Source organism: Heloderma suspectum, chromosome 10 (assembly GCF_057233095.1).
Source record: "Heloderma suspectum isolate Gila_16-S chromosome 10, 16-S_ref, whole genome shotgun sequence".
NCBI classification, from domain to species: Eukaryota; Metazoa; Chordata; class Lepidosauria; order Squamata; family Helodermatidae; genus Heloderma; species Heloderma suspectum.
This window is the reverse complement of record NC_139467.1, coordinates 29,992,036-30,005,555: the sequence shown is the minus strand read 5'-3', so window position 1 is coordinate 30,005,555 and position 13,520 is coordinate 29,992,036. Positions and strand designations below refer to the sequence as shown.

The 13,520-nt window shown below is 47.7% G+C and overlaps 1 protein-coding gene across 3 annotated transcripts in view; it reads left to right on the top strand.

Annotated features, from left to right (window-relative positions):
* The window catches only part of SESN2 (sestrin 2), a 66,715-nt gene extending 55,045 nt beyond the window's left edge, over positions 1-11,670 (top strand). For all 3 annotated transcript variants that reach the window (XM_084815737.1, XM_084815739.1, XM_084815738.1), the window contains exon 10: positions 1,508-11,670. In XM_084815737.1, the coding sequence (XP_084671863.1) occupies positions 1,508-1,594 (87 nt within the window). In that variant the 3' untranslated portion in view covers positions 1,595-11,670. The remainder of the gene's footprint in view (positions 1-1,507) is intronic.
* The last annotated feature ends 1,850 nt before the right edge of the window (positions 11,671-13,520 follow it).

The window sequence follows — 13,520 nt, the reverse complement described above, 5'->3', positions numbered from 1 at the left end:
TGACCACCATAGTAACCATTTATGACTGGGCAAGCCCTGCCTATGGCAGCCATTTTGAGAGTGCCCTCAAAATTCCAAATGTGCCCACCAACCCAAAAGGCTTGGGGACCTCTGGTAAGGTATGGCTGCACCCTAACATGCTGTCCAAAGAATTCTCAAATCAGCTGGTTTTATTTTTTCTTCCTTGTTGATTTTAACCTTCCCCCCTTTCTGTGTTTTACTTGGTATGGTGTACTTATTTCCCTGTTCAGGCCTACTAACCGCCCAAGAGTTGTGTGCATACATATATCACCCCTGGTTTATGTAGCACATATAAGTTTGCATGATTTGGTTCTTGGGACACTAAGCCCAGGGCTGGGTGTACTAAATGCTAAATATTTTAAATTCTTTACTGAGAGGCAAATTGCACCAAGCTACGTGATTTCTCATTTTGCACAGTTTTGCAACTTTTTGTTCCTACTACTTTGCGCAGTTCTGGTTGTGCTAATCTTTTTGGGAGGGCCAAGAATATGTACAGGATACTGAAGCCTCTACTACCTCCCCACCCCCAGAAATCCTACTTGACTACCTCTCTGACTTTGCCCACATTTTCAAGCATATCTTGATAGCTATCAGGGCTAGAAACTTGCTTTATCATTTTGAATGAAAGTGGAGATTCTCAAGAAGCTCAGTTCTGTGCTTCTGCGGAATCTTAGCATATATACCATCCTAAAGGAGAGGGACACCTGGGCATTAAGTTGATCTTGCATGTTGACTCACGAAAGTGCATTTGCTTTCAAAATGGCCTGGATAATTTATATATGTATTTTTATCCTACCCTAAAGCTCAGGCTGAAATGCGGCTTGAGTGGGAACCACATGTAACAACCCTGTGCAATGTGTTAGGATGGGAAATAGGGACTGGCCCAACGTCACCTGGTGAGCTCCATGGCTGAGCAAGGATTTGAACTCAGATCTCGCTGTGCACTAGTCCAGCGCACTAGCTGTCGCACCACACTGCCTCTTGCGGTAATTCTTATTTATTGGTAGGCAGAGAGTAGTACAGAATTCTGCTCAGAGGCCAAGAAGAGAAGGGAGAACATCAAGGCCACCTCTGGGTTTTAAGGGGTTCTTGGCAAAGGGCCTCTCCTTCCTTGGTGGGTACTGGCGCTGGAGGTGAGCAGAAGCGATGCTCTGAATCCGTGCTGGGCTCCAAGCCAAGGGTTCACTGAGTGCCACTATTTACATTTCCCACAATGCCCCAGGGCAACACTATCAGGGCATTGTAGGAAATTAAAATGGTGCCATATGGCACCCAGGCCTGATTGGAGCAGCAGTTATCAGAAAAATAAAAGGGAGCTGAAGGACAGGTGTTCATCGGTGGGCCCCGCTGGGGCCTCAGCAGCTGCTTGAAGATGCTGCCTCCTCACAACTGGCCCAAAGCGAGTGTTGCCTGTGGTCATGGTAATCCTTCTGTGGCTCTCTCCGTGTCCCCTTTCCGTTCTGACGAATCCCTCCTTGTCTTCCAGGTGCACGTCAACCTACTTCTCCTGGAGGCCCGCATGCAGGCTGCCCTGCTCTATGCGCTGCGCGCCATCACCCGCTACATGACCTGATGAGATGGTGCTCCCCCTTGTCCCGGAAGGGGCAGACTCACTGTTGGAGAGGGGAGCTTTCTTCTATAGACTCATTCCTGGAACACATTGTGAAAAACGTTCGTTACCTCACCCTTACCTGTGGCTTTTGGGAGAGAGGCGCACGTGCGTGTGTGTGTTTTGAGGGTGTTTTGAGCACCTCCTGCCAAGAGACAGACCAAGAGGCAGCGCTGAGGAGGGGTGGAAACCAAAGCTGTTCAGCTACACGTGAGGTGATGGCCAACGTTGGCCATGCCTGGCCTTCTCTCCTGAGACTGTGGAGCCATCCTCTCGGCTTGCTGTGTGGTTTGTTGGCTGTGCCGCTGCTGAACCCAAGGGTCAAGGTTTGATGCTTGGCTTGCCAGCCCGCTGTCTGGAAGACTTGTTTTGCCCAAGCCAATGTCCCTGTGTCAGCCTGGCAGGTGTCAAAATCTGTGGCGACTTTTGGCCATGGCTGCTCCCAGCTACCTCCCCTTCCCCCCGCCTCCCCCCCAAAACCCTGGTGATTCAGTGCAATGAATTCAGAGCTTGTGGCTGCAAACTTTGCAGCCACCAAACCAGCTGAGGCGAACGAACACTCGATCAACTAAGGAGGGAGATCTCTTGGCTGGGACATGGCGTTCTTTCCCTGTGGCCTCTACCTGCTGTCGGATGTTGAATGTAGGACTTTGAAAGTTCAAGCAGATCACCCTTGTCTTGCTTTTTAAAGGAGGTTTAAGGTGACTGGCTAACAAGACTCAGAAAGGCGATGGACGGGGGACTAGATGAACCTAAAACAAAGCCGTCTGCCACGGCGATTGGCGACTACACTACGTTTCTCTTTTCTTCGCTTCGCGCCTGAGATAGCTGCACTCCAACCGCTCTCCTTGTTTCACAGATAGACATGGGAGTCTCCTGGCCACTGAGAAAATGGCAGCTGGCTTACAGAAGTCAAATTGGTTAAAGAATAGAGGGTTGAGGATATGGTTGGCAAATCATCTTTCTGTTGTCGTTGTCGTTGCCACCAAAAACGGGGAGTCTTCTCCAGGCAGTGGGTGGCAAACTCTCCCAGCTGAAGAAACCAATTTGGAGAACACAGGTCTCTGGCTCTTATCCAGAATGGAAGGATGCTCCACTTGTCAAAATGGGGATATGGAAGGGGCTGTCCTACCATGCTACAGTCCCTTTATCAAAAGCTACCTCTCCTGATGGAAAGGAGTGTGCTGTCTCACAGATCCCAGCCTTTGCTCTTGCTCAAACGTTTGAGCTTTTGGCATTGTGAAGCTGTTATCTTCTCTCCATCCTGAGCCTGCCACTCAAAAAGCCCGAATTGTTAGCTTTAGAAATGGGAATGTCTCCCTCTCTCTGAAGCTTCTCTGCTTTTTTTTTTTTGGATTAGGCAATAATGCTGCCGCTCTAAGTGACCCAAGGTTGGAGATTCAACAGAAATTCTGGAAAGAACCAGGCCTGGTCTCTTCATGAGACAGAATGAGGGAGCAGGCTTGCGAGGTAATAGAATGGTCTGTACCACTTCAGATTACAGGTGTGACAGTCGCCATTTTAAAATACGTTCTACCTGTAAAAGAAAAACCATTTCCCCTGCAATTGGATGACCAGTGTGAAGGGAGCAGGCTTGGTTTGACTTTCTCTCCCTGATGTGCTAGTTCTTTACCTCCAGGGATTTCTTACATAGTGGGTGCCTGCAGAGATATGGTCCCTCGCTGGCAGGCAGCAGTGGTATAGCCCATTCTAATGCCTCAATTCTGCATGTGTAGAGCAGGCCTTCATCCATGGCCAAAACAGTCCCCTAAAAGTATGGACTTGGAGAGTGGGGAGGATATAAGCAGCCAGCCTTGATGTTCCCTCCTGCAGTTTCATTCCCATCTCAAGTTAAAAGGCTCTGCAAGTTAACAGAGTCCACAGTCTTATATCTGCCTTAACTGGTTTCTCTTGTAGTTCTGCTTGTCTCAATAAGAAGAGAGTAGATCACAAAACTGTGAAGAAAAGAGGTGGCTTTAAAAAAACACAAGCCTACTCCTATCGGGTCTTTCAAGCCACTTACCTTTCGCCACCACCGCCACACACCCTTTCTACTTCAAGAAGGAACTAAGTGTCCATTATTTCAAAAAGTTAATGCCTTAAAGGGGCAATCTTATGCATCTTTAGACAGAAAAAAGTCCTACAACTCCCAGCATTCCCCAGCCAGCATAGCTGGCTGGGGAATGCTGGGAGTTGTAGGACTTTTTTTCCTATCTAAGCATGCATAGGATTGTGACCTAAGGCAAGGGTAGTGAACCCCTCCAGATGTTGGCAGACAACACCTCCCATTGTCCCATGGTGGCTGAGGCTGGTGAGATTTAGAGCCCAGCAATTCTCTCATTTCACAATCTTGACATTTACCTCTTGGGTTGTTCACGCGCGACAGTTAACGTCGAACTCCGGGAGAATGCCTGCAATACTTTTGTTTGCTCACTCGCTTGTTCTGTATGTCATACCGGCTCCTCTTTAAAAAAAAAAATCTAGGAATTAAAATCTCAGAGGACTACTAAACCCTGAGCTCCTGGGAAACGAGCAAGAAATCCCCCTCTCCCCTCGCGGTTGCCACTTGGCAAGAACCAGCCGAGAATAGTACCTACAAAGATGGGTCCCCAAGAAAATGTGAATCTTCCAGGCATTGCTGAAATATTGGAAAGAGTCCTTTTGGAGCAAGCAACTCAGGTTACAAGAGCTAAATTTAACCATTGCAGGCATGGGCAGAGCTTGCCAAGGCTAAGCAATTTGGAGATGCGGGGAGACATTGACTCCAAAAGCCAAGTCTGCCCTGTTTGGCTTTCCCTCAGTGCAGGGGTTGGTCAGGTCAGAAGTTGGCTGGGGTCCCACACTATGAGTGATCCCTAGACATTCCAGTTAGCTGTCCAAAGATTGGCAGTGTATGCTGATTGTCAGTACAAGCCCTAGGAAAAAGTTACGATGCCATGAAGCCAGTGCACCCAGGGAAATGCTGAAGGAGAACTTGCAGGCCCCAGAAATATTACCCGGGATTAATTTGCTGGAGCCTTTCCTACAATACTCAAAACAGTTCTGTCTACCAAATGCCACCCAAAAGGGTGTTTGCAGTAGCCTTTGGTACAGAGCCTTGGTTTCCTTTTTTTAGGAATGCCAGTTGGCGTGTAGAATTAATAATTATTTTTGGTGCTTGCTTGTTTTTTTTGTGTTCCCTTGTTAAACTCTCGATCGCTGAATTGTAGCTTGCCTGATTCTGTAAATGCCTTGAGAAACTGCAAAGGCGATAGTTTTCTTTTAACGGAAACTTCTTACTCCCTAGATTGAGGTGGGGGGCGGGGGAGGAAACCAACCCCAAAGGCTGGAGTTTACATTTGGCTGCTTGGTTTACTCCGCTTCAAGACACTGTACAATCGCTGTGTGTTTAACTTTTGTACACATCCTGTGCTACAAAGACAGACTCCTGTCTTTCTGTACTCGGAGGCTTGGCTCTGCGAGAATCTGTACGTCTGGGCTGAGAGATCTTAAGGTCAAGTCGCCCCCCCCATCACTTTTCACAGGGAGAAGCATTGGGGCTTCTCTGCAGAAATGAAGTTGCTGTTCTCGTTGCCCATGGCAGTATTGCGCACCGTGGTGGCAAATGCACTGTGAAATTCAAATGCTAGCTTGTCTCTCGTGGCTAGACAGAGCTGGACTCGGCTCTGAAGCTGGTTTTGATATCCTTTTTTTCTCTCCCTCCCGACCGTGGCTTTCCAAGCTGAAATATTCTGCCCACTTTTCCTGAAATTGTGTAAAAAACAGCAACAACCCTGGACTGCTTCTGTCTGTATCCAAATGTTGTTCCCTTTTGTTTTATCCTGTGTCAAGCTTTGCCCACTTCCATGTTTTGACCTTGAGATGGACTGGGGCAGTATAAGATGGGGTGGTGGGTTGGGAGGGAGAGCAGAAGGCCTGTAGCTTTTGCCTGGGTGTGCCCCCACATTTCGCACTCGTGCCAGTCTCCATGAAATGACCCTTATCGAATCGCTTTTCCATCTGGTATCCTTTCTCTCCCACCCACTTCCTCTCTCTCTCTCCCTCTCCCCCTTCCTCCCCTGGAGTCGAACAGTAATACAGGCCCAGCCACCTCTGCCACCTGGACTGAACCTCCGTTCCATATAAGTTATGTTGTTGTTTTTAAATGTATTTACTCTTGACTGTACCAATGTTGTGACTTTGCTACCAGTTCTTGTTGTTGTTGTTTTCCCCGGGGGTGGGGCAGAAATAAAGTTGCCTTCTTGTTTTCCAAAGATCTCTTCTAATTTAATTCTTTATCAGTGACATGTAGAACGATTTTTTTTAAAGGGAGAGCTCAATTTAAGAACATAATGCTTTGTTGGATCAAATCAAGGTTTGTCGAGTTCAGTGTTCTGTTTGGAATGACAGCTGTGCTTCTTCCGCTCTGTATCCTGCTGGTTCAGGGGCCATGACAATTGAGCCTTACCTTGTCCCCATAACAACCCTGCTGGATAACTGGTTCTAATCCACATGTGCCTGCAAAGGGCTGCTGTAGCTGTCCCTCACCAGAACAAGCCAGTCTGCTCCATACTTCTAGGGACATGAGCCAACCGTGGGATGTGCTGCAGAAAAGGCAAATGCTATTTTGGGTGGCATTAATAGAAGCATAGCTTCCAAATCCCGGGAAGTACTAGTTCCCCTCTACTTGGTACTGGTTAGGCCTCATCTGGAGTACTGTGTCCAGTTCTGGGCACCACACTTTAAAAAGGATACAGACAAGCTGGAGAGGGTTCAGAGGAGGGCAACAAAGATGATCAGGGGACTGGAAACAAAGCCCTGTGAGGAGAGACTGAAAGAACTGGGCATGTTTAGCCTTGAGAGGAGAAAACTGAGGGGAGATAGTGTCAGGGTTGGACCTGAGCCCATAGAGTCCCAAAACACCTCTGATTCTGAGGAGGAGATACAATCCGTGGAACTCTCTCAGATTTCAGAGACGCAGCTGGAGGTGGAGCCCCCCCCCCGCTCACATTCCTGGGAGTGACAGTGACCCTGGCATGGAAAGGGAGGGACAACTTGAGCTTTTAGATGCCAGATGCAGGCGCAGGCACAAGCGAGAGGTTGCTGAGGCTGAGCTTAGGCACTCAGCCCGATTGGCTCGACATCAACAGCTGCGCCCTGAGGCCCCACGGGAGAGGGGGAGGTCTTCCCCTCCCACTCCTTAAGTTCAGAGAGTTGCCGCGCTTTTCTCCAAATGGAGACCAACTGATGTCCTAACTCTTAGAAACCCCTAGTTGGCTCTTCCTTTGAATTTCCTGAGTCTCAGGCAATTAGCATCTGTAAGCTTCATTAGACTGAATGGAATTAATGCCTTGGAAAGCTGCCCCTTTGTCTGAGTGTTGATTCTGGCTATTGGAGGATTCAGTAGGCAACAGGGGCATTCCTGACAGGATAGCGCTCTTCAAGTACTTGAAAGGTGGTCACAGAGAGGAAGGCCAGGATCTCTTCTCAATCATCCCAGAGTGCAGGACACGGAATAATGGGCTCAAGTGACAGGAAGCCAGATTCCGGCTGAACATCAGGAGAAACTTCCTGACTGTTACAGCAACATGTCAGTGCAACTCAGTTACCAAGGGAGGTGGTGGGCTCTCCCACACTGGAGGCATTCAAGACGAGGCTGGACAGCCATCTGTCGGGGATGCTCTGACTTGGATTCCTGCATTGAGCAGCGGGTTGGACTCGATGGTCTTGTAGGCCCCTTCCAACCCTACCATTCTATGATTCTATGAACATGGGAAGCTGCCTTATACTGAGTCAGACCTTTGGTCCATCTAGCCCTGTGTTGTCGACACCAACTGACAACAGTGGCTCTCCAGGGTTTCGGGCAGGATTCTTTCTTTGCCCTACCTGGAGAAGCTGGGGATCGAACCTGGGACCTTCTGCATGCAAAGCATGTGCTCTATCACCCTGAGCTACAGCCCCCATTCTACTCTGCATCTTGTCCCTGTTTGACCTGTGGGACTTGTCATCCTTTTAAATAAAAAAGAAGATACTAAGCCTGCAATGCTTCACACACACACACACACACACACACACACACACACACACACTATAAGAAGAGCCCTGCTGAATCAGACCAAAGGTCTGTCTCGGCGGTGGGGAAGCTCTTTCAGCCCGAGGGTCGAACGCCATTTCAGAGAAACTCTCGAGGGCCACATTCCAGTAGCAGGCGGAACCAAAGACAAAAGAGGTGAGACTAACAAAAAGCTTAGCTTGGCTTGAAGCTCTTACTGCCCAGTAACTCAGCCTTCGGAGAGAGGTGTTTCAATGGGGAGAAAACTGCAGAAAAGCCAGGAAACCATCAAATGATTGGTGGCCAAGGGAAAGGGTATGTGGCCATCTGAGGAACCCAGGAGGGCAGGATTTGACCCCTAGACATTCTGTATACATCATGGACAGCCACCTGCCTGTGGGAAGTGCACAACTGGGTCATGAGTGCAATACCTTCCTCTTGTGTTCCCCAGCAACTAGTATACGGAGGCATTGGATACTGGAGGTAGCATATAGCCATCAGGACTTCTTGGTCAATAGCCTACTTTTGCCATCAAAATAGCCATCAATAGCCTACGTTTAAAGCCATCCATGCTGTTGCTCGTCACTACATCTGGCAGTAGGGAATTCCACGATTTTAGTATGTGCTGTGAAGATGTCCTGAATCCCACTAATCGGGGAGAAAACTGTCTCCCTATCGACTTCCTCCACACCATCTGTAATCTTGCACACCTCTATCATGTCTCGCCTTTTCCCCAGCTAAACACACCAAACAGTAAGTCCCATGGAAGTCAGTGGAGTCTACTTCTGAGTAGACACCTATGGGATAGCATTGTAATACCCCTATTATGTGGCTGCAGCAATGCACCAGTAAAAGGAACAGAGAATTCTTGCACACTTAAAAAACTGACAGGTTGTATTACGGCAGCAAGTTTTCAGTGAAAAGCTTTCCCCGATCCTATTTGACACGAATAGGATTGTGTTTTCCAACCTGCCACTTCTCCGCACCTCCTCTCCCTGCCCTCCACCCCGCCCCCGCCCCCTCACCCCCCGCTGGCTGTATCAGTGCAAATTGCACTACTGGGTGGTGATGCTCTTGCACTGGATTTTCATTTTCAAGCTGCTTGTACTTGGCACAGTGGAACCTTTGGAGCAGGCTAGCAGACAGAGTGATTTCATGGCATGCATTCAAAATTTCAGGTTCTGGGTGATTCTTACAACAGCCCTATAAAATGCTAGTATTATCCCGATATTGCAGATGAGGGACTGGGGTTGAGAGGCCACCCACTTCATTACACAATCATGACCAAGGTGACACATGTCCGTCGTTTCTGCCACTATTTCCCTACTTTGCGTTCTGAAAACTTAGGAAATCCTGCATGCACATGCATCTGTATTTTGACTGCTGAATGATTTATTTATTTTTAGAATCCACAGTGGGGCAGTGCCTTTATTGGGACTCACCGAAGTTCCACCAAAATGTGCAAGCTTTCGATTTCTCCAGAACTCTTCATTGGGCTAGGTGTTACAGCAAGCAGGGAGGATGGAGGAAGGAGCAGAAAAGTCCAAAACTTGGGCCAGACATTGTGGCCATGAGTGCTGCAGTTTAGATAGACCTGGTCTCAAAATGGCAATTGGCAGTCTGAATGAATTAGTTGGTGGCAGGTGTTGCAGGGACTGGATTACACCTAGTGATGCATTTTGGGACAGAGAAGGAATGACTGATCTCTATTTCTGGAGACACAAATGCCAGCTGTAACTCTGCTTTGAATGACGTGCATGCACGCGCACGCACACATTGCTAATATGGGTGTAGCCAGATCTGACCGTAGCACAGGTCAGCTTCCAGAAAGGTAGCTGTGTTAGCTAGATGCAACAAAAACAGTATTATTTGTTTGTTTATTAGATTTCTTAATTGCCCATCTGGCCAGTCACCCGGCCACTCTGGGCAATGTACAATAATACAAACAGTTTAAAAACAATAAAATTACACAGTAAAACATCATTTTCTAAAATTTCCCTAACCCACCCCAAATGCCTGCCTGAACAACCACGTTTTCAACACGTGGCGGAAGCTCATTAAAGAGGGAGCACAACGAAGTTCCCTAGGGAGGGAGTTCCACAGAGTGGGGGCCACCACAGAGAAGGCCCTCTCCCTCATCCTCACCAGCCTAGCTGCCCTGGCTGATGGGACAGAGAGAAGGCCATATGAGGCTGATCTTGTTGAGCGGCCTGTCTGGTGTTGCTGGAGGCGCTCCTTGAGATAGGCTGGGCTGGAGTCATATAGGGTTTTAAAGGTCAAAACCAACACCTTGAATTTGGCCCGGAAAACAAGTCTTGAAAGATGCAGAAATATATAGCTGCATAATAGCTTTCATGGGTCACAGTCCACTTCATTGCCTGCATGAAGAAAGTTCTAGGAGTTTTGCTAGATGCAATGTTTTGCTCCTGCATGACCATACAGTACAGTCATGGCTCTGCAGCCGTTTTCTGTATGCTTGTTCAGAAAAATGAATTGGAGTGGGGTGGTGTATTGGCCCCAGGAGCGTAGCCAAGTCATTTATAGCGTTAGAGGGGCCTAGAGAGCCATAATGCTTGCTTAAGTTCATTATTGGTGTAATTCCCAGCTAGTAAGCGTCTGAGCATGTGCAGATGAGTCAAGAGGCCTATAACAGCCTTCTTGGTGCATTCCTTGCTAATGAGGAGAGTCTTTATCTCCAATGTGCCTGGGAAGCAAAATCTGTTTACAGGTGGCTGTGCCTGAGAACCAAACACTGCTAGCCTATGCTGAGAATGAACGTGAGGGGCGCGTGCTGCTGTATTGCTGCCTATTGCTAACATGTATGGTATAAGACCCATTGTACCCCATGGCTCGTGGTTCAGAGAAGCTGTCTGATCCAACCATTGGGTACGCCTGTGTGCTGTAAGTTACTCAATAAAGTACTCCTTGTAAGTAAATCTTTGAGTCTGATTTATCACTATCTTGGCACCTCTAACCTTTCAATGCCCATGGCCGGGGCAACATAGGTGGGGAGACAGAAGATAGCTCTGGAAGCTGCCTTGAGTTCCCCTACCTGGTATTTCAATGCAGGCCTTGCACATCTAGTCATTGGCTGCATTCATGGGCTGCATTCGTTATGTCTTAATCTACACCAGTTTACAAACTATGGTTTGTGAGGGACCACCAAACCATGATTTGAAGATGGTTCGCAAACCACCCGCCAGTGTGCTTTGCTGTTTTATGTCTGAATTCATAAACTATTGATAAAGCTAGAGTGATGGTCTTTGCTCTCTCTCGTAGCTACTGCACCATAAAAAGAGGAACAGAAAGCTGAGTGCTGAGCAGATGACAAACAAAAACAGACAAGCAGCTCTTAATCAAAGTTTGTCTATGGCAACTTTCCCCAACCTGGCTCCCTCCAGGAGTGTGTGGATTACAACTCCCATCATCTTTGATTGTGGTGGCTGGTGAGTGATGGGACTTGTAATCCCACACATCTGGAGGGCACCAGATAGGGGAAGACTGGCTTATAGTATGACTGGAGGCTCAAACCATTGTGCAGGTCCTTAACTGTGGCGTTCACACAACAAGGTTTGGATGCTGTCTAGATTGTGCCATATATTCGGTGCACTGCACTTATACCTCCTTGGAAGTAATTAAGGGCCAGTTAGGGTGGCCATGTGTCCTCTTTTACAGAGGACAGTCCCCTATTTGAAGGGATGTCTGGTCTAAGTCTGGTCTAAAGATAAAGAACCATCAGAATTTTTGCCCATCGACAGTTAGCCTGGTCACCTGGTCACAGCCTTCCACGCGATGGTGAGATGTAGTGTATATCTATTTAAATTACAAAAATTATTTCTGAAGCTGTATCCTTACCTATAAATTAATATATGCACATTTTATGCAAATCCCCCCTCCTCTTTTTTCCATGGTGTCTTTCCTATTTTGTGGGGGGCAATTCATAAGTGGCCATCTTAGGGCCAGTCCTGCTTTTGTCTATATCTTGCATGCAACTGAGCAATGATCTCCATCCTCTGGAAAAATGCGAATGTCTTGGAACACATGATTTGAGGGGGGGGGGGAGTTGTAGTACTGCCACACTAGTTGAAATGCCTACAAAGCCGTGAAGGAATTGGTGGAAGGTTCACTTGCCATTTGAAAGCTGCCAAGGCTTTGGGGGCTCCGTTTCCCAGCAGGCTGCTTGCGCCGAGTGCTGCCGGTAGCAAGAGCAGACCACGAGAGCAGCTGTGGGTGCTGGCTTCCAAGGATTCTCTGCCCTCGTTTGGTTTGGTTGCGGGAGTTGCTCAACACCAGTTTTGTAAGCGCTTCTGGGATAACAGACTTTATCAGTGGTGGGCAGCACAGACAGAGAGGCAGAGGACGTGCCGTGCTCTGTGTGAAAGCACGACTGGTGAGTTGCAGATAAGAGCCAAGCTAAATTGGTGTTTTGAACCTCGTTTGTGGCACTTGAAAGGGGCTCTGACGACTGCCTCTTTTGTCCCCACTGGAAGCTGACTTGAACCACATCACATCTTCGGCTTCCCCAGTGCCATAAACACACCAACACTGCGCATATGGGATCCCTTTATACCTCCCCTCCAAATATGCTGAGGGCATTGTTTGAAAACAAAGGGCAGGGAAAGCCTTTCTAAAGGCAACAGAAGTCCATTCCTGAAGGGACTGTTGAAAGTATTGCCCTCTCTTTAAAAAGGCTGAACTATGGGGAAAATGCTTGCAATTGGTAGGCATGTACATTTTCACAACAACAATTCTGAGGCAGTGGCAGAGCGAAGCAGAAGGTGATATATATGCTTAAAACAAACAAGCAAAGCAGGACAGAACAGCCTATTGCCGAACAAATGAATGCAGAACAAAGCCCAAAGTAGAGCCCTCAGGATGATCCCCTTCATGGATCACTGCCTTGTTGTGGCGAAGGGGCTTGCGTAACTCAGTGAAGCCATAAGCTATGCCGTGCAGGGCCACCCAAGACGGACAGGTCATGGCAGAGAGTTCTGACAAAATGTGGTCCACTGGAGAAGGAAATGGCAACCCATTCCAGTATTCTTGCCAAGAAAACCCCATGGAACGTATTACAAGGCTAAAAGATATGACGCCGGAAGATGAGCCCCTCAGGTCGGAAGGTGTCCAATATACTACTGGGGAAGAGCAGAGGGCATTTGCAAGTAGTGCCAGAAAGAGTGAAGCGGCTGAGCCAAAGCCGAAAGGACACTCAGCTGTGGATGTGTCTGGTGGTGAAAAGAAAATCCAATGCTGTAAAGAACAATATTGTTTAGGAACCTGGAATGTTAGATCAATGAATCAAGGTAAGCTGGAGGTGGTCAAACATGAGATGGCAAGACTGAACATCGACATCTTGGGAATCAGCAAACTAAAATGGACAGGCATGGGCGACCATCATATCTACTATTGTGGGCAAGAATCCCTTAGAAGAAATGGAGTAGCACTCATAGTCAACAAAAGGGTGGGAAAAGCAGTACTGGGGTACAATCTTAAAAATGATAGAATGATCTCAGTACGAATCCAAGGCAAACCATTCAACATCACAGTAATTCAAGTCTATGCCCCAACCACTGAGGCCGAAGAAACTGAGGTTGATCGGTTCTATGAAGACCTACAACACCTTCTAGAACTAACACCAAAAAAAGATGTCCTCTTCATCATAGGGGATTGGAATGCTAAAGTAGGAAGTCAAGAAATCACCGGGATAACAGGCAGGCATGGCCTTGGTGTACAAAATGAAGCAAATGAAGCTAATAGAGTTTTGCCAAGAGAACATGCTGATCATAGCAAACACTCTTTTCCAACAGCACAAGAGGCGACTCTACACATGGACATCACCAGATGGTCAATATCAAAATC